General features: G+C 37.3%; 1 protein-coding gene across 1 annotated transcript; it reads right to left on the bottom strand.

The window, feature by feature from the left end:
* Nucleotides 1-4,967: 4,967 nt before the first annotated feature.
* Nucleotides 4,968-20,307, bottom strand: LOC114541102 (allene oxide synthase-lipoxygenase protein-like). The gene is made up of 8 exons (XM_028561078.1): nt 20,195-20,307; nt 9,262-9,350; nt 8,829-9,095; nt 7,829-8,313; nt 7,407-7,664; nt 5,956-6,360; nt 5,451-5,798; nt 4,968-5,178 (listed from the first exon to the last, which is right to left on the bottom strand). The coding sequence occupies exons 2-8, from the start codon at nt 9,338-9,340 to the stop codon at nt 4,999-5,001; spliced, it is 2,022 nt and encodes a 673-aa protein (XP_028416879.1). The 5' UTR covers nt 9,341-9,350; nt 20,195-20,307; the 3' UTR covers nt 4,968-4,998.
* Between the last annotated feature and the right edge of the window lie 4,394 nt (nt 20,308-24,701).

Below are 24,701 nucleotides of genomic sequence, written 5' to 3'. Positions count from 1 at the left end.
ATTAGAATCACCCAAATGCAAACTGACGTATTTTGAAAATAAGTAAAACCATTAAAGCAAGTTATCAAAAGAATTAGCCTTTCTCGCGATGACGAATATGCCGCCATTTTTGGGGTACTTTTTTCAAAAACTGTGAGCATAAGACTTGGTAACGGCGACTGTCTTTAATTTTAGGCTGAATTTATTCTTTAAATGGTCTGTTTATTTTAAAAAAATTGCCTTTGATGTTTAAACATAATTTTTAAACCTATTTCAGAAAGTTGAAAGTACCCCAAAACGTCGATCGTGAGAAAGGCTAATTGATTCCCTGGCGTTGAAAGAATTCATCAGGGGGAAAAACTTGGGTAATTTAATTCAACTTGAAAGCTTTTCGAAATGCCGTAAAGCGATTGATACAGTTAAACAAACGTCCCACTTACTATCCAAAAGGGAAATGGCCATATTTGGTCTTTGTCGTAGTTGCGATTAAGAATTTTTACGCATCAAACATAAAGTATATACATTGGAAAAGCCCCCCGCCCATTTATTCCCCACGCCACTGAATTCAATAATTCAGAAAGTGATATCTGTGGCATTTCGTTTTTTGTCACCCTGTTATCTCCCTGATATATAACCGTACTTTCAGTATTGAATTACATAGCTATTTTATTGGCTGGCAATTACGATGGCAAAAGGTAAACATGCGAGTGTATGATTGGTCAACAGCGAAATCCTCCCTTGTATAATAGAAACATCTTTGTTAGCTATCAACTTCCCTTATGTTTATTATTGGGTGTGTATTGGGTGTTGATCTCAACAGCAGATTAGAATAGAACTCCTTATGTTCTCCAGAAAACGATCTTCAAATACTTCAATCCGTGCACGAACATCCTGTCAGGATGTGTTAATATACAGCTGTTTAGAGGTTTTAATATTACTAAAAATATCGTTAAACTTGCTCACGAAAATCATTGATTATATCATTCATGATTAGAACCCTATAGAAAGTCCCTAGCCATATAAGAGCTATATTCCTGTTGTCGCTTGTATCCAGCCCATTTAGCTTAAACAGTGCATAGGTAAAAATTAGATAACACTCTTACATCTCTCTGGAATGAGTCAACCTGAATATTATGCACTGAATATGTAGTTGTAGACAGTATCTTCGTTTTTAGGTGAAAAACATTTAGTTCGCTTGTTGAATAAAACGTTAGACTTGCTTTTGCTTTTAAACTTATCCACCCTTTAAGCTAAACGGGCTTGATACACAAAAGTAGACAAAAAGTTAATTAACTCACTGCAATTTACTGCTTCTGTTATAGTTTTTGCTTCTTTCTTGAATATGAACTCTCCTTGAACTCTGCAACTTGCAAAACTAACGTCCAACGACAATATTAAAATGCACAACCTGTAGTTGTTGCCGATGTAATTGTGTTTTGTGCAAGACTGAAGTGTGTATATTGAAGCATAACAGTACGCCTACGTATAGCCACTTGTAACGGCACATGCGTACTGAAAAAAAGGAAGTTTTCAGTTGACAGTGTTTACCATTATTATTCGCAGTAATGGGTTTTCTGCATGCTACGAATATTCGCTTTGAGTATGTTATTGATCTTTATCACAAAAAAATGATTTAAATGTCCGTCAAGAATGTATATTAACTTCTAGGTCATAATTATATCAGCAATTCCACCGAATTATATGTAATTGGTATTTTTGCACAAATGAATATAACAAATCTTTGCTGTTCTATTAATATACAATCTTCGTGGATTGGTCCAAATGTACTCACACGATTGGCCAAAATCAATCACATGGTTTCTTGTTGCCTGACGACAGATCATGGGAATCATAACATATAACAAAACCGAAATTACAAAAAGATAAGCGAACGTACATGAAGTGAAGTTCTTTTGCCAAATCAGTTGTGCAAAAATCCTAAAATCATGAAAATCATGGTTTATTGAAAAATGACAGCCTGCAACGAAGCTTCTTCAATGCAGGAATGAATGAACTCAAATTGTATATTAAAAGTGTTAGAAACGTTATGTTCATGTTTTGTTTACAAATAAACCTACTTGCTGACCATACAATGAACTCAATATTGCCGATATTGAAAATGCTTTTTAAAAAAACGTATTGTTTGAACTGTGAAGACGACTGTGAACAATTATTTATAAGCTTTACATACAATTATTTATAAGTCTACCACTAAGACACATCCCAAAAAAACTATAATGCGTGCGTTTTACCAAATTTAACGCAAGAGTGCCACACAGCCAGAACACGATTTGGCAATGCAGCACGATTTTTCAATGAAGCTTCTAGCGACGGCTCTGTCAGCGAAAGCGTCTGCTTTTCTTGGACATCATACAGCGATAATTGCGGGAAAGACGTCATTGACTTCCTAGCTGCTTAAGAGCGTACTTACATTATACAAAACGGACGTAAAGGTCTAATGCAAATATCAGCTTTTGAAGCCATTAATTAATGTTTGTTATTGCTTATTTTATATACTATTGCTTCAGCTTCAACAACTGAAGATAGAATTCTAGCTTGCGCGCCTCATTGTGCCGGGTTGGCATAATAAGACTGGGGGCTTGTATGTGTAAGTCCTACTTGCATTGTACTTTTGAGAATACTCAATTTTCCGATCAGTATTGCATTATTGCTATAGCATGTAGGTGTTTCAAAAAATTAAATGTTTCCGTTGCAATTTTGTATAGTTATAGCATACGTATCCTTGTTTTCAACAGGATATTTGGAGCAGAAGTATATTAAGACTTAACATCAGTTAATGCAGGATTATGCAAAATGTCATCTTAAAATAAACATCTTATATACATGCAGGAAGTGGGCCTCTATGCATTCAAGAGATCCTGTAGTGTTTTACGTACATATACCCTGAGAAAAAGGCAATATAATGTATATCAGTATATATATATATATATATATATATATATATATATATATATATATATATATATATATATATATATACTGATATACTTTATTGCCTTTTTCTAAAGGTATATGTACGTAAAACACTATAGGATCTCACTATTAGTCTCGTATAGGATTCAAGTATCTGTCAATTGCCAATTTGCTGATTGAAAAAAATCCCTGGATTCCATATTCTTGCTGCCTGGCTGAAATGTTTGTTCCCGAGCAACACTTTGCAAATGCATATAAAAAGTAAAGTTTTACACATATATTACTTTGATTAGTGTTTTGCGTCGGTAATTCTTGAAGTAGCTGACGAAGTGTTAATGTGTTATACATGGGCCCAGTTTGAAAAAACCCCAACTCCAATGACAATGTTTGTCCTCTTGGACACGTACCGAATAAAATTCTGTTTCGTGCAAGACTACAGTATAGCGTGCGTCTTTCAGGCTTTAAAATCACCTAAGCATGCGTAGCCACTTATAACGAGACATGCGCACTCACAAAAGGAAGTTTTTAACAAAGTATTTTTGACGGTGGCTATATATAAATACGATGGGTCATTAGAAAGAAACACTGAAATAATTACCTATACGACCTGACCTAAAAGAGTTTTAGACGTCGCGCACGTTTACAGCAACCAATTTCTTGAATTCCCGTCCTGTGTGAATGACGCAACGAATGTCCTTAAAAATAAACCCCACACCATTATTTTGAGACTTTTTATGGACTTGAATGGATTTGAATGCATCATATATAATATTATATATTGCATCATACATGAATATACACATCTTATACATATATACAACGTATACATACGTATACACACATACATATTTATTTATTTAACTTTGCCAATACAAATGACAGGACGTCGAACAGGCGTCTGGACAAAACAAGGACAAAAATGGCAGGGACACCACAACAGTGAAAACCAATTACTGTGGACCCTTAAAATGGCAAGAAAGGTATACAAAGCTATTTACACATAAAGAACTACAAATTTGTTTCGAAAGCACTCTGGCGAGTGCTCTCTCGTCAGGTCTATATTGTGCCAGCTACCTTCGGTTTTATTTATGTATACATGACCTGCCTGGCCTGAAGCCAGCTTGCTGATCCCGGAGGGTGCGATCTACTGGTCCATTCAACCTTTCCAAGATGATTGTATAATATATAGTAATATGAGAACAACTTAATGCTATGCAAATTTAAAGTAAGTATAAAAATGAAAAGTAGGCTGAATATATAACTATTGCTATATAGGTAAAAATTTAATCGCGGTTGACCCAATATTTAATTATTTAAGCGGCAGGTAGAAGTCGCGATTTTCTTTTTGAGACACCCTTTATAGCCATATATAATATGAAATACAAAATATGAAATAGAAAAATTCGCACAAATTGTTAGGAAATATTTCTTCACATTTCCACATGTCTTCCCATGTCATATAACAAAAATAGAAAAGACCTTCAGTCAAATGTTAACTTAGAACTACATAGTAAACAGAGACATACAGAATTACACTAAGTATTTGTCAACTCACATCAATCATAACGTTATTGAAATTAAAACGGCAATGCCTTGATCGATAATGGATGAAAATTCTTACCGTGACAGTGCATTAGTTAATTATGTTGCAATAATTATACAATATATATCCATACAAGGACGTAACTAGAACGATAATTGGAGGTGTATATTCATATACTCAGTTCAGTTCGACGGATTTCTATTATCAACTATTGCACTTACAAAAGAAATCCGTCGGGCAATAATTGAAAATACACCCTCCCCCCAACTATTGTTCTAGTTACGCCACTCACTGTATCGATATTTTGCCTGGTTTTCATATATTGAAATTCATCGGCGACGACAATTGTATGTGACCGTAGTCATTGATACATAAACAGATTTGTCTATTGAAAGAAACTATCTATTTCAATTCATCACCGACATTGGATCGTAGAACATCGCCGATGAATTACTACGTATGATAACTTCTAAAATACCTTGTTTTTAGATCATTAACACTTGTACTCTTAAGAAATGATAGGTGGGTATAGTTCTTGCCATTTATATAGCGATGCTGTTTGGAACTCGACCAGGCAGAAGCCATGTATAAGGACTGATCATACCACTGTTTCTCTCGTGAATCTTTTGCGTAATTTTGTCAAGCTCACTTTGGAATTTCGCAATGGCAGCCTGTGCCGAGGCATCACCAAACAAACTGTCAGAGAAGTCGCCAAGAAATTTCTAAATGGAGAAAATTAGCCACTTTTAACTATTAATTATGAGGCTTATTTAAAACCAGTTTAAATTTAGCGTTTATGCATGCTTTGTTGCCTTAAAGGTGTTTTCACGCCGTCAAGAGCCCAAGGGCACCAAATATCGTACACCGGATACCAGTCTAAGATTGTCTAAGATTACGTGTAAAATTGGATTTTTGTTGCCTTTGAAAAGACCTTTGTTATTTATCGCATTATCATGTTTTAATAGCTACAAAAGATATATTGTACAATATTAACCTCTGTGGGATAAATCGTAGTTAAGGCATTCACAACGGAAACCACCACACCCGCTTGGTGTTTATTTGCCAATGAGGACATGATCATATTCATGTCGACCTTTCCTTTTGTGGTAGGCGGTGGTTGTCTCATCAAACTTGGAGAATTGGGATGGAAACCGTAAGTTGCCATTTGCGAAAAATTAACAGCAGCATGTTGACAAGAGCAGGTAAATATTATGATACATAGAAAATGGATCAGCTCTCCACGCTTGCTGAAAGATTTTGGGACTTTCTTATCAACATTAGTACTTCCAAAACGGTATCCGTTCTCATGAAGATCACGAATCCTGTCTTGAATCTCGTTATCCTAAGGAAACATAGCTCTGGTGAATTTTCCTCTTTAAATATATTCGCGAATGTGACCAGAGCTCTGAAGCCACACATACACACATAGCTATATATTATTACACAAACTAAGAATTTTTCTGTTTTGGTAAGTCAGACGCCCGAATTGCAATGTTTACCTTTTTAACAGATTTATCATCTTGGTAGTAAATATATATGACATCTTGTACAAATTGATGGATGGCATCCCAAAGAAGTAAAGCATCGTTTTTGTAGTGAAACTTCCTAAGATCTTTAACACCCCGTTCAGTGAGGTTCTTCTTTAGATCATAACTTTCAAATGTAATGCTTCTGTAGTGCTTCTGCATCAAAGCAATATGACCACCACCTCCTATACTCAGCACTTTATCTGCGATGCCTCCTGGTGAGATCAACTTGTTTCGCCCAAGCGTATTGATGGCCATAATACCCTTCGTGTGGGGGTACAAAAGTTTCCATATCGGATGAACAGAGGGCAAATTTCGCCAAGAAGACACAGCAGTTGGTTCCATCATTAAGTGACACCGAAGAAGATGTGTAATCATCTGTAGTTGTGAAATTGAATTAGCTATATTTTATTCGTTTGGCCTATATTTTGGCATGAGGTAGGTTATCCTAACATTTGATCCGGGAACAAGTACACTAAGGAGTGATGGCAGTGGGCGTATTTGAGTACGTGACAGCTGCATAAAAGAGAAAAATCTGATATAAGATAATAGGGACCTTAAGATACACCAAGTTGTGGACGTGAAGTAATACTGTTTTCAGAGCAGTAGGTAAAACTAATTAAAATTGGGTTTCAAACACTACCGGCTGACTTCATGTCACGTTCGCGTCGTAGATTTGGTGCATCTTAATTAAGGTCCCTAATTAATGCAGTAGGTATATAGAGATTACTTCATGGTTGGCATGTGCGTACGATTTTTATGCACGAGTTGTGAAGGATCGCAAAACAAACGAGCACGTTTGCAATTCTTCACAACGAGTTCATAATAAAAATCGTACAAACGAGCCAACAATAAAGAAATTTGGTTATTAAATGTTTATAGAGATCAATTTGACAACGACACGCTTTTCATATACAAAAACACAGTGAGCAACAAAAATCGAAATTTTATGCATCAAAACATATTTATTACCGTTCAGTTTCATTGTAATTTTGTTCAATTGAAGTTAGATATTCTTTCCGAAAGATTTGAGAATGTGCTGAACGTAAAAATCTCTTGAATATGAGAATTATGTTTTGAATCTCACTCCTATATTTCGACACCATCTTGAAAGATGTAAACAAATTGCTCCCAAAATGACATACGACAATTTTTCACGTGTGAAGAATATAGTACGTCCAATCAAAAGCCGTGTATGGCATTTTTTCACACGTGATAAACATCGTACGTCCAATCAAATTGCATGAAATTAATTTACACAGTGAAATACGATTTTTATTTCATCATTCTGCTGTGCATAAATCTCTGTACACATATAATAAACACCAATTTGTTGCCACAACAATCAAGACACAGTCTATCGGGGTGTCGTGAATGAGCAACCTCAAAGGTTCAAAACATAGCAATCTAAATGGTAATCTAACCTGATGATACTGTGTGTCGGCACATCGAAGCCACAGTTTTGCCATAATCCAATCCCACTCAGAATCTTGCTGTGGTGTCCAAATTGGATTGTCTTTTCCAGGTTGCTGTCCCAGTTGAATGGCAATAGGCACCATATCATCGTTATTTCTCAGATAGAAAAGCCCCATAGCTGCGGTTATGTAGCGTTTATCTTTTGGTTTGTTCATTGTGCTGATGCCTTCAAGAATTTCGTAGTCAACGATGAAAATCAGGCCTTGCTATGATGGCAAAAATTGATAATGTTTATTGGTTCCTGGCCATGTATAATTTCCGTTTTGTAGTTTCCAGTAATATCACAGATGCATGCTTCTTGCGGGGTAAATCTTGTCGTCTGTAAAGCAAACAACATCTGACACGTTACAAAACAGACTATGCTAGTTACCTTGATAGCTTTCTTCAAATCATAACCCCGATCCAGGAGATTGTTGACCATTTCATTTTTTACAGGAAAATTTAGAGGCAGCTTTTCACATTTTCTGATCACTTCTGGGTTTGAGGCATTTAAGAATTGTGACCCGAACCAGACGTCATCTCTCCAATACTCCGCAGCATCTGGAAGAGGGGTCTGAATGGCTGGAGTGATGAGGCTTCTAAAATCATCAAGGCTATCCCAGGAATCCAAAAGCTCAAACAGGCGGCTCAACCCAATGTTCGTAAATTCCGCCAAGCCAACACTGAAAAGAGATAGCGTGGCTTCCTCGGTGAACTGCACGTCCTTGGGTAGCGACGATGGGTCTTTAGCATCGATGTATCCAGGAAGATCCTGAGTGCCTGAGCTCCACTTGTACAACTCCCTGTTTCCACTTACTTCTTTTTTACGTTGTTCTGCCAAAACTGTTACATTCTCCTTTGAATTAGGTAATATCGCTGAAAGATATCATAGTATATGGGAGCAAAATTAACAAGGCATTTCCATACATACAAGTAATTGGTAATCAAACAAGCAGATTTCTTAAGTCCGTATGTAACTTCTATCCTTTAAAAATACGTCTGATTATCTTATTGTTTTGGATTATCTTTTTTCTATTTAGGTTCGGTACGCTTCTATACATGGATATGGGATAGAGTTTATGTTTTGAAAAAGTCGAAAGGTGCGAAATCAGAGAACAGCAGCGGGCATTGTTATGAATAGAGCTGATGGACAGAACGGACTTAACTTCCACTTTAAGTTCTCGTGTTGAATATAATAACAATAAAACTTGCAATATCGAAGGCCTAATTCCAATAGGTTTTTTTTCCACTTGGCTGCATGGATGTGTAGAAATATCTTAAATGAAAAATTGTACAAAAACGGTGTAGATCCCTGTTAATTATATTGGCAACCTACGACGGATATGATTTTAACGATCTTTAACGTTCTTTGACCATTTAATATTGTGTACCTTTTCCTTCGAAAACTACCATGTGTTTAATAATCCAGCGATAACAAGGGAATGTATACTTGCTGCTTTCATCATTAGCCTTCTCTATGACGATTTTAGCCATATACCAATCATTCTTTAGGAGTAAATCATGCTTACTTAAAGAGATCATTGCAATATCACCAACGTCATCGCCTTCAACATCATACGTATTAGTTTCACCTTTCTTGAAATTGTTGTCGAAATATTTGTGCAATGGAAATCTCTTTGTCTCTGCTCCATTTTTGCCTAAAAATTTATAAGGAATATTTTAACTTAAGATGCATGACGGCATAGTTCCGGGCAAACGTAACGGTTTAGAAGCTAAACAACAGAAATAACATTGAGTTTGTCAAATGCATATTATTTTTCAATTCTATATATAGAGAATTTTATATCCCTTATTATATATTACCTATAAGCTGAATTGAAACAGATGCGTGGGTGCCAGCACCAATCAGATCTCCAGTTTCGACCGTAACCTTGTATTTCATCGCTGATATACTAAAATACACAAAAGAGATGAACAATCAGTATTCTCCAGGGGCCGGTTTTATCAAGCCCGTTTAGCTTAAACGGCCGATAAGTCAAAATCAAATAACACTCTTACATTTTTCCTTGAATAAGTGAACTTGAATATTATGCACTGAATATGTAGTTGTAAACAGTATCTTTGTATTAAGATTAAAAACGTTTTGTTCGCTTGTTGAATAAAACGGCAGACTTGCTTTCTATTTTGAACTTATCCACAGGATACTGAAAAAGTGTCAATTCTTTACTGACATTATATATCTTGTGTTATAAAGAGTTAGGTATAAAGAATATATTTAATGTGATCTTTTCAATAGATTAATGCCTTACATGTCTATATTCTACATTTCTACGTTCGCTCTGTTCTCAAGCCAGTTTCATCAGTTCTCTGCTATTTTCGCGCCTCTACGTCCTAATACTTCATGTCATTTTACCATAACTAATATTACTCTAACACTCCTCCCTTCCAGACTATCCAATATCAACACAACACTAAATACTTATCTTAAACTATTCAGAAGTTCAGAGTCCAATTTCTGCTTGTTCATTATCTAATGCTGTTCGCAAGTTAACTCGGCCAAATCCATACCGATCTGGTGCTCGTCTCTCTCTCTGTGTGGTCGGGCTGCAGCAGGTTCTGGATCTAGCTGAGGTCCAAGGACCTCTTCACCATCTATATCGAGTCTAAGTTCCTGAGACCCCATTGAGTTAGAATCTGAAGCTCTGTCATTCGTATCGTCGGAATCTGAACTCTCCTCGCTATCCGTAGACTGTAAACGTTGTGGCCTCTCGTAGTCCTTTTTCCGACGATGATTTACGACCTTTCTCCTTCCCCCTCGCGAAACAGGTTCCACTTCGTAGGAGGTATCTCCAATGTGTTTAACCACTATATAAGGGCCCTGAAAGCGTTCCCCGACTAATTTCTTGGCTGAGCCCTTTGGTTTCTTCGGATGGTAAATCCACACTCTCTCCCCACGGTTAAAGCGGTTAAAACGGACGTTTCGTGCTCATAGAAGTGACTCATGCTGACGTTTCTTAATAATTCGATTTCGAACTTTTGTATGTAACTGACCGAGGAAAGACAGTTTTTTTGAGAAATCCTTTGCTTCTTTTCCTTTGAGCTGGTTTAGTTTCTCAGTGCCAATCATATCAGCTTTATTTCTGCAGGTGAAACCAAATATCACAGAAAATGGCGTCTCTCCCGTCGTTGTGCTACTTGTTGTCCTAATTGCGGCCAATGCAATCGGCAGTTTTTCGTCCCAGTCCGTTTGGTCCTCGGCTTCAATTTCCATTGCTAAACGCTCTGCAATATTCCGATTCATCCGTTTTACCTGCCCATTGCACTGGGGATTGTACGGTGCGCTGCGACTTCGTCGGATATCTAGTCGGTTGTGTAGCTCTTTTAGTAATTCCGACTCAAAGTTCTTGCCTTGGTCGGAGTGTAGAACTTCTGGGATACCATATCGACAAACAATTTCTCGCAAAATTACATCAGCAGTGGTCTTCGCCGTTTGATCTGGTACTGGAAAAGCCTCTACCCACTTGCTGAGTGGATCGGTAAGGGAAAATATGAACCTATTTCCCCGTGGTGTCTTGCGTAAAGGGCCAACAAAGTCCATATGCCAACATTGAAAAGGTTGTTTAGGAATGGGCAGCTCTCCCACCGGTGGTCGGTCTGCTTTCTGCACCCCTTTTCTTTGAAGACAACTTTCACAGGAACGGCACCAATCCTGCACATCACGTTTCCAATTAAACCAAAAAAATCGGGTTCCAACATTATGTTGGGTCTTGGCGACACCAAAATGTCCTGCTTGGTCATGAAGGAGTTGTAGTATACGTGGTACCTCCGATTGCGGGATCATCGTTTGTACAATGTTCCGTCCATGACGTGCTGTTTTCAGAACTAGTACGTTGTTGACCAGGTTGATGTTCTTGCCATGTGTCTTGATAAAACTGTTAACATGACGTTTGATATTCTTTGGTTTCACCCGAGTAGCAACCCAGCGATAAATCACGCCAATATCTGCATCCTCCATCTGAAGCGCGCCCAATTCTCTATCTGTCCATACCCCGTCAATAGTTACCGCTTGAATGGGTGCACGACTTAACGCATCAGCAACAGTCATTAACGTTCCAGGACGGTGTTGAATGGTGAAATCGTAAATATCAAGGCAGACGCGCCATCTGGCTAGCTTTCCTCTAGGCTCTTTAAGTTGTCGCAAGTATGTTAATGGCTTATGATCCGTGATGACTGTAAAGTGTCTCCCTTCCAAATACATGTTAAATTGGTCTAAACTCCAAACGACAGCTAAACATTCCTTTTCTGTGGCGGAATAATTCTTTTCGACGGTAGTAAGTGTTCGGGATGCATAAGCGATTACTTTCTTATCTTGTGTAAGAACCGCACCCAGGCCAAGATCGCTAGCATCTGTCTCGACAGTGAATTCTTGCTTAAAGTCGGGATATACCAGAACTGGTGGAGATGTGAGCCGGCGTTTCAGAGTGCAAAATGCCATTTCACATGCTTCTGTCCAGGAGAATTTAACATTTGCTCGGATAAGTTCGTTTAACGGAGCGGCGATATCTGCAAAACGATCAATAAAACGTCGATAATATGAGGCAAGTCCAACAAACCGGCGAACTTCCTGGACAGTGGTAGGCCGTGGAAATTGCTGGATCGCTTTAGTCTTATTTGGGTCGGGTTTAATTCCCTCTGAACCGACCACAAACCCCAAATAATGAACTTCTGCACGAGCAAAAACACATTTCGATGGATTCAATTTCAAACCAGCCACTCTCAGCTTGTTGAAAACAAGCTGAAGGTGCACCAAATGCTCTTCGAAACTGCGCGAAAAAATGATGACGTCATCCAAATATAAGAAGTATTTGCCAATTAAGTTCGCCTAATACGGATGTCATCAACCTTTGGAACGTTGCTGGAGCCCCCTTAAGACCAAAAGGCATGGTGTTGAATTCAAATAGACCTTTGTGACAGGAGAAGGCAGTTTTCGCACGGTCCGCTTCCTTGACCGGGACTTGCCAATAGCCCTTGGCTAAATCAAGCGTAGTGAAGAGCTTGGCCCCCCCAGCGCATCCAAACTATCATCAATACGGGGAATGGGAAATGAATCTCCAACTGTGCTCTCATTCAATTGGCAAAAGTCAACACAAAATCGGGTTTTGCCGTCCTTTTTTCGCACCATTACGAGTGGGCTGGACCATGGGCTTTTGCTCGGTCTAATAACGCCTTTTGCAAGACTATCCTGCACGAAATCCTCTACATCAGCTAATTTATGAAATGGTACTCGCCTAGGTGGTTGGGAAATTGGGTGAGCTCCTTCGGTGGGTATTTCATGCTCAACAACATCGGTCAAACCTGTCTCACCGTCAATAGAAAGGACATCCCCATTCTTCTGAATCATTTTGTAAAGTCGTCGTTTCTCGCTGGCTGATAATTGTGACTCATCTGACTTTGCTCGAGCCAGTTTATCAACCTTTTGTGCCCTGTCCGCTTTATCTGCTTTAGTAGACTTACCAGGATGTTTTGACAATTCACTAATGACAACAGGTTCCACAATGTTTGTTGTAAACTGTCCGAAAATTGTACCAGCATTTACCTGACGGGGAGTATTAGTAGGGTTTGTCACATGCAGCAGAACACGATTACCCTCTCTTACTGCATCATAGACTCTACCACACCCTATTCCAAAGCGCTCTGACCTGTCCCCCCATGCAGATTCGATAAGACCCACAGTACCCGGTAATAGCTCACCGTCCAGTTTGCCCTCAATTACCTGCATTGACCTAGAGGGCACAGTCACTGTTGATGATGCGTATATACGACAAATTCGAGGCGAGGTTGTGTTACCACTGTCCTGGTTTGATAATTTATCATTGCCTGATACAAATACTTGTGAGCCGATTGACAAATGCATTTTTAAATGAGGCAATAAATCCATGCTAATAATTGCTAGGTAAGTTGACTTCTTAACCACTGTGAACCGGTGTTGAGGTATGTGCTGATCACCCGCTTGACAATCAGTGACTAAATCATAAACTGTTCCCATCCCAGAACCATCTACAGTATGGGGGGGCAAATTTGCAGTTCAATTTGCACCCTCTAGCTTGTGATGCTAAAGACTCTTGTAGTACACTTATTTGTGCCCCAGTGTCCACCAACCATGTGCAAGGTAGACCCCCAACTGTTCCCTTAATCTCTATGTTTTTAAAAGTTGAATCCTCTATGTTTGTAGCTGAAACCAAACGATTATAGTTTCCAGTCCTGCAAGTGGCTGGAGAGGGCTGGATATCCTCTCCAGCCCCTGTTAGTTTCCCGATGGCGGTGGGTTAGGGGATTTGCATTGCGAGGCTCGATGTCCAGCCTTTTGACATCGAAAGCATACCCCAGAGAATGGTTGGCTACTTCTCTGGCCATCCCGGGCAACCCAGGGTCTTGAACGACAATCACGAGCAAAATGCCCTACCTTCCCACAGTTAAAGCACTTGGTTGATGACCTTGTTGATCGCTGGCTCTGGTTTTTGCTCTGCATGGCAGCAACAGATGCTTCCAACTTTTGCTGACTAGTGGTTAGTTCTTCCAACTTTTGCATGATCTCCACCTCAGGACTTTCAACCGACTGAGGACTTCCCATTCTGCTAGTGGAAACAGCAGAAACTGTTGAGTTGGTTTGCTCGATTTTCGTTGCACGCTGTACTAGCTCATCAAGAGTCGCAGTGTCAGCCATAACCCATGACAATTTGTGGGCAATATCACCTTTCAACGCGTTGCGAAAGTGTGCCAGGGAAATAGAATCGTATGTGTTCTTATCTGTGACCTCTGGAAAAGCTTTCTTAACCAGTTGAAGTATTGAATACTTAAGTTCAACAGCAGACTCCCCCGGTTTTTGGCGACGGTCAGCCAGTTCCTTTTGCCAATCTGTAACAGTTTTCTTTGATTGAAACCGCTCTATCAATGCTGCTTTTGCATGAACAAAAGTGTCTCTTTGACTAGCTGCTAAACGACTAAAGAACACTTTAGCTTCCCCTTTTAATGACAAATGCAAGCACGCGACTTGTTTTGCGTCAGTTTCTATTTCTTTCGCTACGAAATATGATTCAACTTGATCTAGGTGACTCTCGACTGTAGATCCATCCGTGTAATCCCAAAGTGATGCTGTAACAGACGCCATTTTACTTCGTATATAAAACCAAATAAACACTTCGACTTCGTATCAAAATTTAACAGATATTCCACCGCTGCCACCAGTGTTATAAAGAGTTAGGTATAAAGAATATATTTAATCTGATCTTTTCAATAGATTAATGCCTTACATGTCTATATTCTACATTTCTACGTTCGCTCTGTTCTCAAGCCAGTTTCATCAGTTCTCTGCTATTTTCGCGCCTCTACGTCCTAATTCTTCATGTCATTTTACCATAACTAATATTACTCTAACACTTGGACTGAATAGAATTATGTCTGCGAGAAGTACAGCGGATTCCGTTTGACTGCATGCAAAACAACAAGCGTTTGTAACGTATGTTGGGTCGTTTAATATATGGCATTTGAAATGTCACATGCACTGTTTTCAAGGAATGGGTGGAGCGTTCCATTTGTGCTTTGACATTGTTGCAGTGTTGTTGAAAGAAAGTGCTTTGATTGTTATGGTTTAATGTACATGCCACATGCCATATATCATTTTAAAGCTCTTAGCCTTACCTACACAAATATAATGACAGATTACCATCCAGGAAAAAATATAACTGTAGAGGACCGAAAAGTGAATTTTTATACCAACAATATTTGAATTCTATCTAGTGATAGATTAAGCATCAGAACTTGATATATGCAAGTTGTATTGATAGATTACATCTCAGTCTCAGTATTGTTATGAATGCTTTTGAAGCAACACTCTATTCTTTTGCAATAGCACTGAATAGCACATCACAATATTATTCATCCACAATACTAGTGTAAAACACTAAAAAAAATTCAGTGCGAAAAAAGCATTCATCAATTTGTACAAAAATACGCCAAGAACAATCTCTGAAAAAATGAGCAAGATTGTCTGAATACTTCATGAGTTCTCTGCATAATTTGGATTCAAAACTATAGTCAAGATCTTCACCAGTGTCAATAGAAATAACAAAGTTTGCAGTGAACCCTCGCTTAGACCATGTGCCATCATAACTCACAGCAATCTCCGCAACATCTGACTCATTGTAACTGTGGTGTGAGAAGACTTTATCTCTACTCTTCTGCAGTTGTTCTGAAACTGCTTTCTTGTGGGCTTCATATAATGCGGTGGCATGATTATTCCAGGCGTTGGGATGACAAGAAGGAGGCATGTAGAAAACATCACACAGAGGTCATAACCGACATACCATCTCTACCCACTTCCATCTCCATTGCTGAGTAAACCTTCCTTCGATTGATATCCATGGCATTTCTTGGATTCCAACCGTGGTTCTTGTTTCCAGATGTCTCAAGATCAATTTTGGTATCACATTTGGGGCACATTTCAATAACAATGACTGTGCTATTTCTATATCTACGAGACTCATCATTCGTAACTTTTAACCCTCCACCGATTCACAATTATGCAAGGACTGAAATGCACTTGCTAATTCAGTGATGTTGAACCACATGGCGTCGACGTTGATGAAACACACTCAGAAAAGCTACTTTGACCCGACGTTCGTGCCATCGATTCGAAAACAAGGTCTTCAGAGCTTAGTGACCAGGCCATAACATAGTTGCTGCGGAGCGAGCGAGCCTGAAGCGAGCGAGCGTAGCAGCAGTCTAATTTGTGCAGAGAGGGGGTTCTGAACTAAATTTTATTTAGCGCAAGGAATTGTGGTCGTGCGCGTTTTTTATGCGCAGAACACAAATTTTAAACTCGCTCATATCCATGTACTTTTTGATTTCGACGGACAGAATGTCAAATTTTAAATCTTCTGTTCTATTTTGACTATTCAAGGTAAGATATTTTGTCTTTCGTTCATATGTTACGTTTACAGTTGATTACAAATTTAACTTCTATATATTTATGAAACGCTAAAAGCATACAATCGATCGCAGCTAGATTCATACTGTTTATATACGATACACTATATATACGATATATACTATCCAATGTGCTAACTGCTAATTCGCTTTGCTGGAGCAGTTGAGCCGTCATTGCTGTGAAGCAAATCAAGTCTTACATACAGAAGTCTTTTTATCCATTGGCATTTGTATTCTTTTGCTGATTTCCATATTTTGCATCAAGTGATGTTTCAAGTATGCGGCTTGACGCTTGCGAGTCGTGTTTAATAACATGACACAGTCACAGATAAAATATGCAATTGATCGTCTAAATTGCCTGACTGAATTATTCAGATTCGTGCAATGTTTGACCTATTTTATATTAAAGCATAGGTATATGTTTTTATTCCTATTTTTCAATGAGCTAAATGCCTAAATATTTTTGTTATTTAGTGCTTTTACCGGATCTTCACGTGGTTTCTGATTACACGTCTTCTCGAGCGCGTTCAAAGTTCAAAGTATCAAATGATGTTTTGTTACTCTTCATATGAAGCCAAACATTTACATGGACTCTCACAAGAAGACAAATAGCACATTTCAAAAACAAATATCCATGTTACCAAAAATGTTCTATTTTGTTAATATTTACAATATTTTCCGCGCGGAAACTGGAAAGTACAATGCTGTCAACTTTGTTGCGGTGGAAAATGTCGCTACGCGCGCAAAATTCTGCCTAATGTTCCTATTATTCCTATTAATACTGTTGTGATTCGTATATTAAAATATTTTGAAAACTAGCTGCTTCTAAAGACTTTGACTTGAACGAGCCGCAACTCGTATCTCTATCCAACATCGTAGAAGTTGGTATTTATGACATTGAAAAATGGCTATTTTCAGACGATTCGTTTTTGCCGAGTGCAATCTACAAATCCTTTGGGCAGCAAATACTTTGTTGAACATTTATCTTTTTGCTTAGCAAATTTACTCGCGAAATCATAATATAAACCGGCAGCCTATTTCAAAACAATTTCGAGATAAAAGTTAGAACTTGAACAGTTGAACTACACAACGATGTTTTTCATACGAACTACATTACATAGCATATATTGACCTATAATGACGTAATTGACAGAGTGTTCTCGCTAACAGGTATAAATTCATGTACAGCCCCAGCGAGTTAACGCTCAATAGAGGTTCACTTTACGTGTTTTAAACCTGCTATTGCTATTAGTTAAAGCGGATTTAGTTTACTAATATTTCATATAACAATTCACTTGGACCCTAAAATGCTCGCAGCAATCCCTACCTTGCAGGTAACCTAGTTACCAGTCCCTTATGTTATGTTGTATCCAGTGGTTGTATCATTTCAAAATTCAAACGTCATATTCTAAACGACCCAACATGCGTTGCGAACGCTTGCTATTTTGCAGTTAACCCGAACCACTGTATAAAAATTTATACACAGGCCAGTTAAAATCTCTTATTCAAAAACGTCAGAAAGCTCTTTCCCTAGATTTTCTCTCCAAATTTAGATGCTATCGAAATCGAGTTAACAGAGAAAGAAAATCTGTTAACTATCAAACACTGTGAGTCTGTTAACTATCAAATGGTTGGCGGAATGTAAAAAATATGCGGAGTGATAAAACCAACTAAAGACATTATGAACTTATAAATATCTAACGACCACCCATCCTATGAAGATAAATTTAATTTAGGAAACAAGATCAATGCAGCTTTTCTCCAAACTCAACAAGAATATATATTAGACAAATAAATTAGACACAAGTAATTTCGAACTGCCCTCAACCTTAAGGCAACTAAGCTCAGTTTTTTCTTCGAAGGCAAGCGATGCAGATAATATTCCAAATTGGATACTTAAGGACTTTTCCGATGTTTTGGCCAATGGCCATGCCTCCCTGCCAGATTATAAACTGATCTTTTGCCGAGAAACAGTCTCCCTGTATCTGGAAATGTGCCAATGTGACACCAATACCGAAAAACTCATCGATAACTGATATGAATAATGATTTACGACCAATAAAATAATATCGTTAACGCCCACCGTTTCTAAAATAGCAGAAGACTATGTAGTTAACAAACATGTCAAACAAGCTGTTCTTCAACATATGAGTTGCAACCAATACGGTGGAACTCTTAACTCAACAACCACCCATGCCCTGGTAAATTTACTCCACAATTGGTCGCAAGCTACAGATGGCACTGGTGCTGATGTGAGAGTTATAGCCCTGGGGCCAGTTGTATCAAGCCCGTTTAGCTTAAACGCTGGATAAGTCAAAATTAAATAACACTCTTACAACTCTGTTGAATGAGTCAACTTTAATATTATGCACTGAATATGTAGTTGTAGACAGTATCTTTGTATTAAGCTTAAAAACATTTAGTTTGCTTGTTGAATAAAACGATAGACTTGCTTTCTATTTTGAATTTATCCACCGTTTAAGCTAAACGGGCTTGATACAACCGGCCCCTGGATTATCGGAAGGCTTTCGACCTTATCGATCATAACATTCTAATATCCAAATCGTCTAACTATGACATAAACCCACATATTGTAAACTGGATTTGGGACTTTTTAAACAATAGATTACAAAGAGTTAAGCTGTCTAATGACTGTCTTTCCGAATGGAAATTAGTACCTGCTGGAGTTCCACAAAAGACCAAGTTGGGTCCCTAGCTTTTACTTATAATGATTAAGGATCTGGTCATCTGCTAACAAATTCCAAGTAAACCCGAAAAGTGAGAATGTCATTTTCGAAATCGCTTCCCGAATACGACAATCTTATAGTTAATTCAAAAAGCATTGAAATAGTTAATTCACTCAAACTCCTCGGCATAACAGTTAGCAAAGATTTAAAATGGAACATACAAATTGATTAACTAATCAAGAAGACATCTAAAAGATTGTGTTTCATCGTGCAACTAAAAGGGGCCAAAGTATCTCCTGAAGACCTGATCAAGTTTTATATAGCTTGTATACGTTCCATTCTCCTGTACGCGTGCCAAATTTATCACTATAATCTTCCCGAGTACCTAAGCAAATCCTTAGAACAAATCCAAAAACGGGCGATGAAGATCTTTTATGGATATGATACCTCATATAACTCCGCCCTTGAGCAAGCGGGAATTAATAAACTTTCTGATTGCAGACAACATTTGTGTGATAAACTTTTCAGCAGAGTAATCGTGAATCCTAACGAATCTCGACTTCACGACCTCGTCCATGTAATAAAAATTAAAGAAACCATCACAGGAATATAAGACGTTTTACCATTCTAATATGTAAAACCAATCGCTTTAAAAACTCATTTTTAATATCTAGTTCTCTTCATTATATAATAACAATATTTTCAATAACAGTTCATCTGAATAAATCAGTATTTGTAATAGATTTTATTAAATTACCTTTGTAAATAATCTAACGTCTTAATAATTCAGCTTACTAACTGCAAAATGGTTTTATTAAATAATCTATCTATCTAAATAATCTATCTATCTATATCTATCTACCTCTATAATAACAGTTTTCACCAAATCTTGATTATTCTATCTGTTACCACTTACCATGCAGTTGATAGCCACATGTACGAATTCGTACCTAACATTGCTAATTTTGGTGTCGTGACCATGTGAAGTAATACGGTATAGTGTAAAGAGAGCCGTATAGATGGTGTTTGCTTGTGCATAATAGTAAAAAAGTCGAGTATTTATTGTCCGCCTAAGCGCATAGTTTTAAAAACCAGACAATGTTATGATTGTTGAATAAACCCACCAAGTTTATTGATATCCAGCTTCTTATTTCTTTTTCCCGCAATGTGTTCGAGGAATTACGGTTGCGCAAGTACAATATATTATATGCGCACTTTTTATTTACGTTTGCTAAACTTTACGTTCACTAAAGTGCTGATAGCTGGCTTGGCACCAACTTTCTTATATAATAATTTTTGAGCTATTTTTGGCGAAATAAATCTAACAGGAAGTCCTATATGTCAGGAAGTCATAATTGCTTTTATCATAGTATCAGCATGCATAAGTGATATTTTCCGCATTTCAAGAATAATTTCCACAATCAGGAATGCATTATGTTGAATTTCGCATGACCTAAAAATGTTAGGCTAAATCCAATCATAATGATATAGTCACAGAATAAATATGAAATGCATAGTATTGGTAGTATAAGATTTGTTTTTGTTTGAGGATAGTTCACTCTATTTTTGCTGTAGACAAGTCGGCTATGTTATATTTGATAAAAAATAAAGACTTAATTACAACGAAGTAATTAAACGTTCGTGCAGATTAACACACAGCTGCAGTGACTAGAATATGGAAACCTCTGGATTGTAAAGAGTGTCCCTATGTTGATGTTTTGTGTAAAACTACGCTATAACGAGTCATTTACCATTCGTAAAATGCGCATTCCATGGACATGCACAAGATTCGTGAGATTTCTTGACTCCTGGCAATTTGTAAGAAATATTTCAAGAGTCCTATAAACAGTAATTAAGCAATTATAATAACTTGTAGGTACACCACGTAAGTATTAAATACTGCAGTATTTAATACTTACGTGGTGTACCTACAAGTTATTATAATTACTAAAGTCGCCATGCAATCATACAAGAAAATTATTAGTAATTAAGCACTTAGAGACTAGTTATAATTTCACAACTCGTGGGTTCACGAGTCGTAGATAAATGAATTTAAGAAACATGGCATAGTCTATTATCAATTATCTAGAAATAGAAAAACATTTCTCGACGTTTCGCGACGTAAGGGATCAAGGTTCACGAGTCGTAGTCACGAAATATAGAGTGACGAATTGAATACGAAACATTGCAGCGTCTTATTATTTCTAACAATTATCTAGAAATAGAAAATCATTTATCGACGTTTCGACGTAAGGCACTCAGTCGGAAGATGTATTAATTAATCTGACGAAAGGTACACAGTACAAAATAAGTAGCTACCAACTTTTCTGATGACAACCCTGAGATCGAAATGTTGAGAAAGGTTTTTGTGTACATATTTACTACCAGTACTAATAGTTTTACTATTCTAGTTTTAAAAGAATTACTACTAGTAATTTAGAACTTCCCAGGCCATAGTCCTTAACATTTCTGTCAACATCCGTAATAGCACGTCGATTCATAAAACTTTCTTGGAGACTTCTATAATAGACTCTGCCATGTTTCTTATTCGTTTATCTGCAACTCGTGAACCCTGATTTTTTATAACTTCGCACGAGTGGTGAAATTATAACTTGTCCATGCAAGTGCTTAATTACTGTTTATAGAACTCTTGACATATTTCTTACAAATTGCCACGAGTCACGAAATTTCACGACATCTTGTGCATTTGGAATGTGCACTTTACGAATCGTAAATGGCTCGTTATTGTAGCGTAGTTTTACACAAAACAGCAATATAGGGACACTTTTTGCAATCCAGAGATTTGCAGAGATTTTCATATTCTAGTCGCTGCTGCTGTGTATTAATTTGCAGGAACGTGTAATTACATGCATGTTCGTTCATATAATCGGTTCTTTTTATTTTTTATCAAATATAACATAGCTGACTTGTCAATCCTATCGTTACCAATACCATGCATTTGATATTTATTCTGTTGTTACACTCAGTGTATATCATTGTGATCGGATTTAACATTTTGGGTCATGCAAACTGAATTTGCAGTCCTGATAATGGAAATTATTCATGAAATGCGGAAAATATCACTTATTTTGATATCATAATAAAAGAAATTATGAATTCCTGACATAGGACTTCCTTTTGAATTTATTTCCCCAAAATTAGCTCAATAATTATTATATAATTGGTGCCAAGCAAGCTATACCACTTTAGTGAACGTAAAGTTTAGCAAACGTAAATAAAAAGTGCGCATATAATATATTGTACGTTGCAACCGTAATTCTTCGAACACGTTCCAGGAAAAAGAAACAAGAACCTGCAAATCAATAAACTTAGTGGGTTTTTCAACAATCATAACATTGTCTGCTTTTTAAAACTATGCCCATCAGGCGGACAATAAATATCGACTTTTGTACTATTATGCACAAGCAATACACTATCTATATGGCTGTCTTTTCACTATACCGTATTAATTCACATGGTCATGCACGTCACCAAAATTAGCAATGTTTTGGCAGGTTTTACAGGCTAAAGTATGATACTAACGATAGCGTTATTGCTTCAACATTATGCATTTTTAGATTAGAAAAGCTGGCGCAAAGCAAGACGCTTCTAATATATCGCCGTATATATAATTATCATTTCATACCCATTACCATTATTTGTAAATTTGTTGGTAGAATCTGTATTTGATGTTGTTGTGCCGAAAATAAATGTTGTTCAGGTTAAAATCAAAAATAGGCACGCATTCGTACATGTGGCTAGCAACTGGTAAGTGGTAACCGATGGAATAATCAGGATATGGTAAAACTGTTAAGGTAAAAAATTATTTTGGTATTATTCGGTTAGCCTTTGAGACAAAGCTATAAAAAGTCACAATAGAGCATGTAAGCTGTTATTTCACTTCGTCTGTCGTCTTTTGCTTGGCGTTTTATATTATTTCGACATAGCTTTAGTGTTTTAAACTATACACTCAAAAATGGCCAAATGTGCGAATTCGTTGATGAAATTAAGAAATGTGGAAGGGCAAGGTCCCGAGGTCTCTTATCGAAGGTAAATTCAGACTTACTGTAATGAATATTTGTGTGTTGTGCGAATTGTTCTTTACTTCCTCCCGGCTTTATGAAGCTTGACATAAATAAATATGAATACTTACTATTATTTACACTGCTTCCTAAACGAGATATGTATGCCTTAAGCTTGCCAGTAGACAGCATGGACTGGCTATAATTTGAATACAACTGCTGCATGTTTATAATGATATAATATGCGCTTGTTGTAATATACTTATACATCAGTATTTTTTAGAAGTCTCTGATATTCAAAAGCATTCAAAAGCACTCATGCATAGACCCCTGGTTTAGGAATGAAATGCTAAAGTTAAGGTCTAGGAGCTGATTCACAAATCTCCTGTATTTTGGCACAAGTTAAATTTACCAGCTAGGTTAATATTTCTAAGATGATGATTTTATTGTTTTTGTTATCAGGAAAAAAATGGCACTGAGTGTTAATCAACCATATCTCCATCTGCTATCCAACATGTATACCAACACCAACATCCTTTGAATCATCAGTCAAAGAAGTGGTACTGCTCATGGCCTCTAAATTTGGGCCAATTTTTTAAAGATATATGGTACTCCTTAGGCACTAGTTTATAGGCTACTGTGAAAAATGTGTTTGCAACAGCAAACAGAAAGCCTAGCAATGTTGAATTGTTTTATTCTCAAAGTTGCCGCTGCTTGTCTCATATTTTATCCGCGATTTGGTGTAAAATTCTATCTTCCAGTTGTTCAAGCTGAAGCAATAGTAAAATATTCAATAACAATAGTTGCAAAAGCTGTTCATCGTATTAGACCCTTACGCCCTGCACGCAAACCGGTCTTATTTAGACCCCGTTTACTGACTACACAGGATTCACGTGCTCATGATATCACTTCATCGTTTCACAGTATCTAAGACTGTATCTTATATAGTACGAACGCAAGAAGAGTCTATAATTTTGATGGTCAAACAAATTAACACAATCTGGTACATGGCTAACTTGATCTTGTGACCGTTTCGATATAAATTATGGTAAGCATGCACGCTCTTAAGCAGCTAGCAAGTCAATGACGCATGCATTTCTTACTACAATTATCGCTATAGGATGTGCAAGAATAGCAGACGCTTTGTCTGACAGGGCCGTCGTTAGAAGCTTCATTGGGGTCTATACATGCGACTTTTTGTAGTCTTATTGATTTTGAATATTATTATGCTCCCCAAAAATTTAGCTGACATGGCGACGGCCCTGCTGCAGTGGCACGAATTAATTTATTGTTAGAATTTAAATGCATGGACTAGAGACGTCGAATCGACTGTATAAATGACACAGACTTCAGCTCATCAACATTTTCGACACATCAAAAGTTTGACGTCTGAAACAGGCCTTATAAGCTGCATATAAATTAAACTCTGGAGCAAAACGTGGAATTTTTGGCGCCAGAGAAACTTTGTTTTGTTTTTAGATTTTTTTTTACCTAACCTCAATAACTTGTAATAAAGCGTTTATTTCAGTTATGTGTAAGTCATAGGTCCTGTTTTTGCTAATGGCAATGACGAAACAAACAAATATTCGAACATGAAAAATTATAAACA

This window comes from Dendronephthya gigantea, unplaced genomic scaffold (assembly GCF_004324835.1).
Source record: "Dendronephthya gigantea isolate DGI-Jeju-01 unplaced genomic scaffold, DenGig_1.0 000266F, whole genome shotgun sequence".
NCBI classification, from domain to species: domain Eukaryota; kingdom Metazoa; phylum Cnidaria; class Anthozoa; order Malacalcyonacea; family Nephtheidae; genus Dendronephthya; species Dendronephthya gigantea.
The sequence above is the reverse complement of the archived record's forward strand: the minus strand, read 5'-3'. Positions and strand labels throughout refer to the sequence as shown.

Bases quoted from the DNA above. Each gene is read 5' to 3' on its own strand.
- LOC114541102 (XM_028561078.1), bottom strand. From the start codon at position 9,340: ATGAAATACAAGGTTACGGTCGAAACTGGAGATCTGATTGGTGCTGGC. The intron at 6,361-7,406 runs GTTAGATTACCA...TCACAACTACAG, and splicing joins CCGACACACAGTATCATCAG to ATGATTACACATCTTCTTCG. The intron at 5,179-5,450 runs GTTAATATTGTA...TTCTCCATTTAG, and splicing joins CTACGATTTATCCCACAGAG to AAATTTCTTGGCGACTTCTC.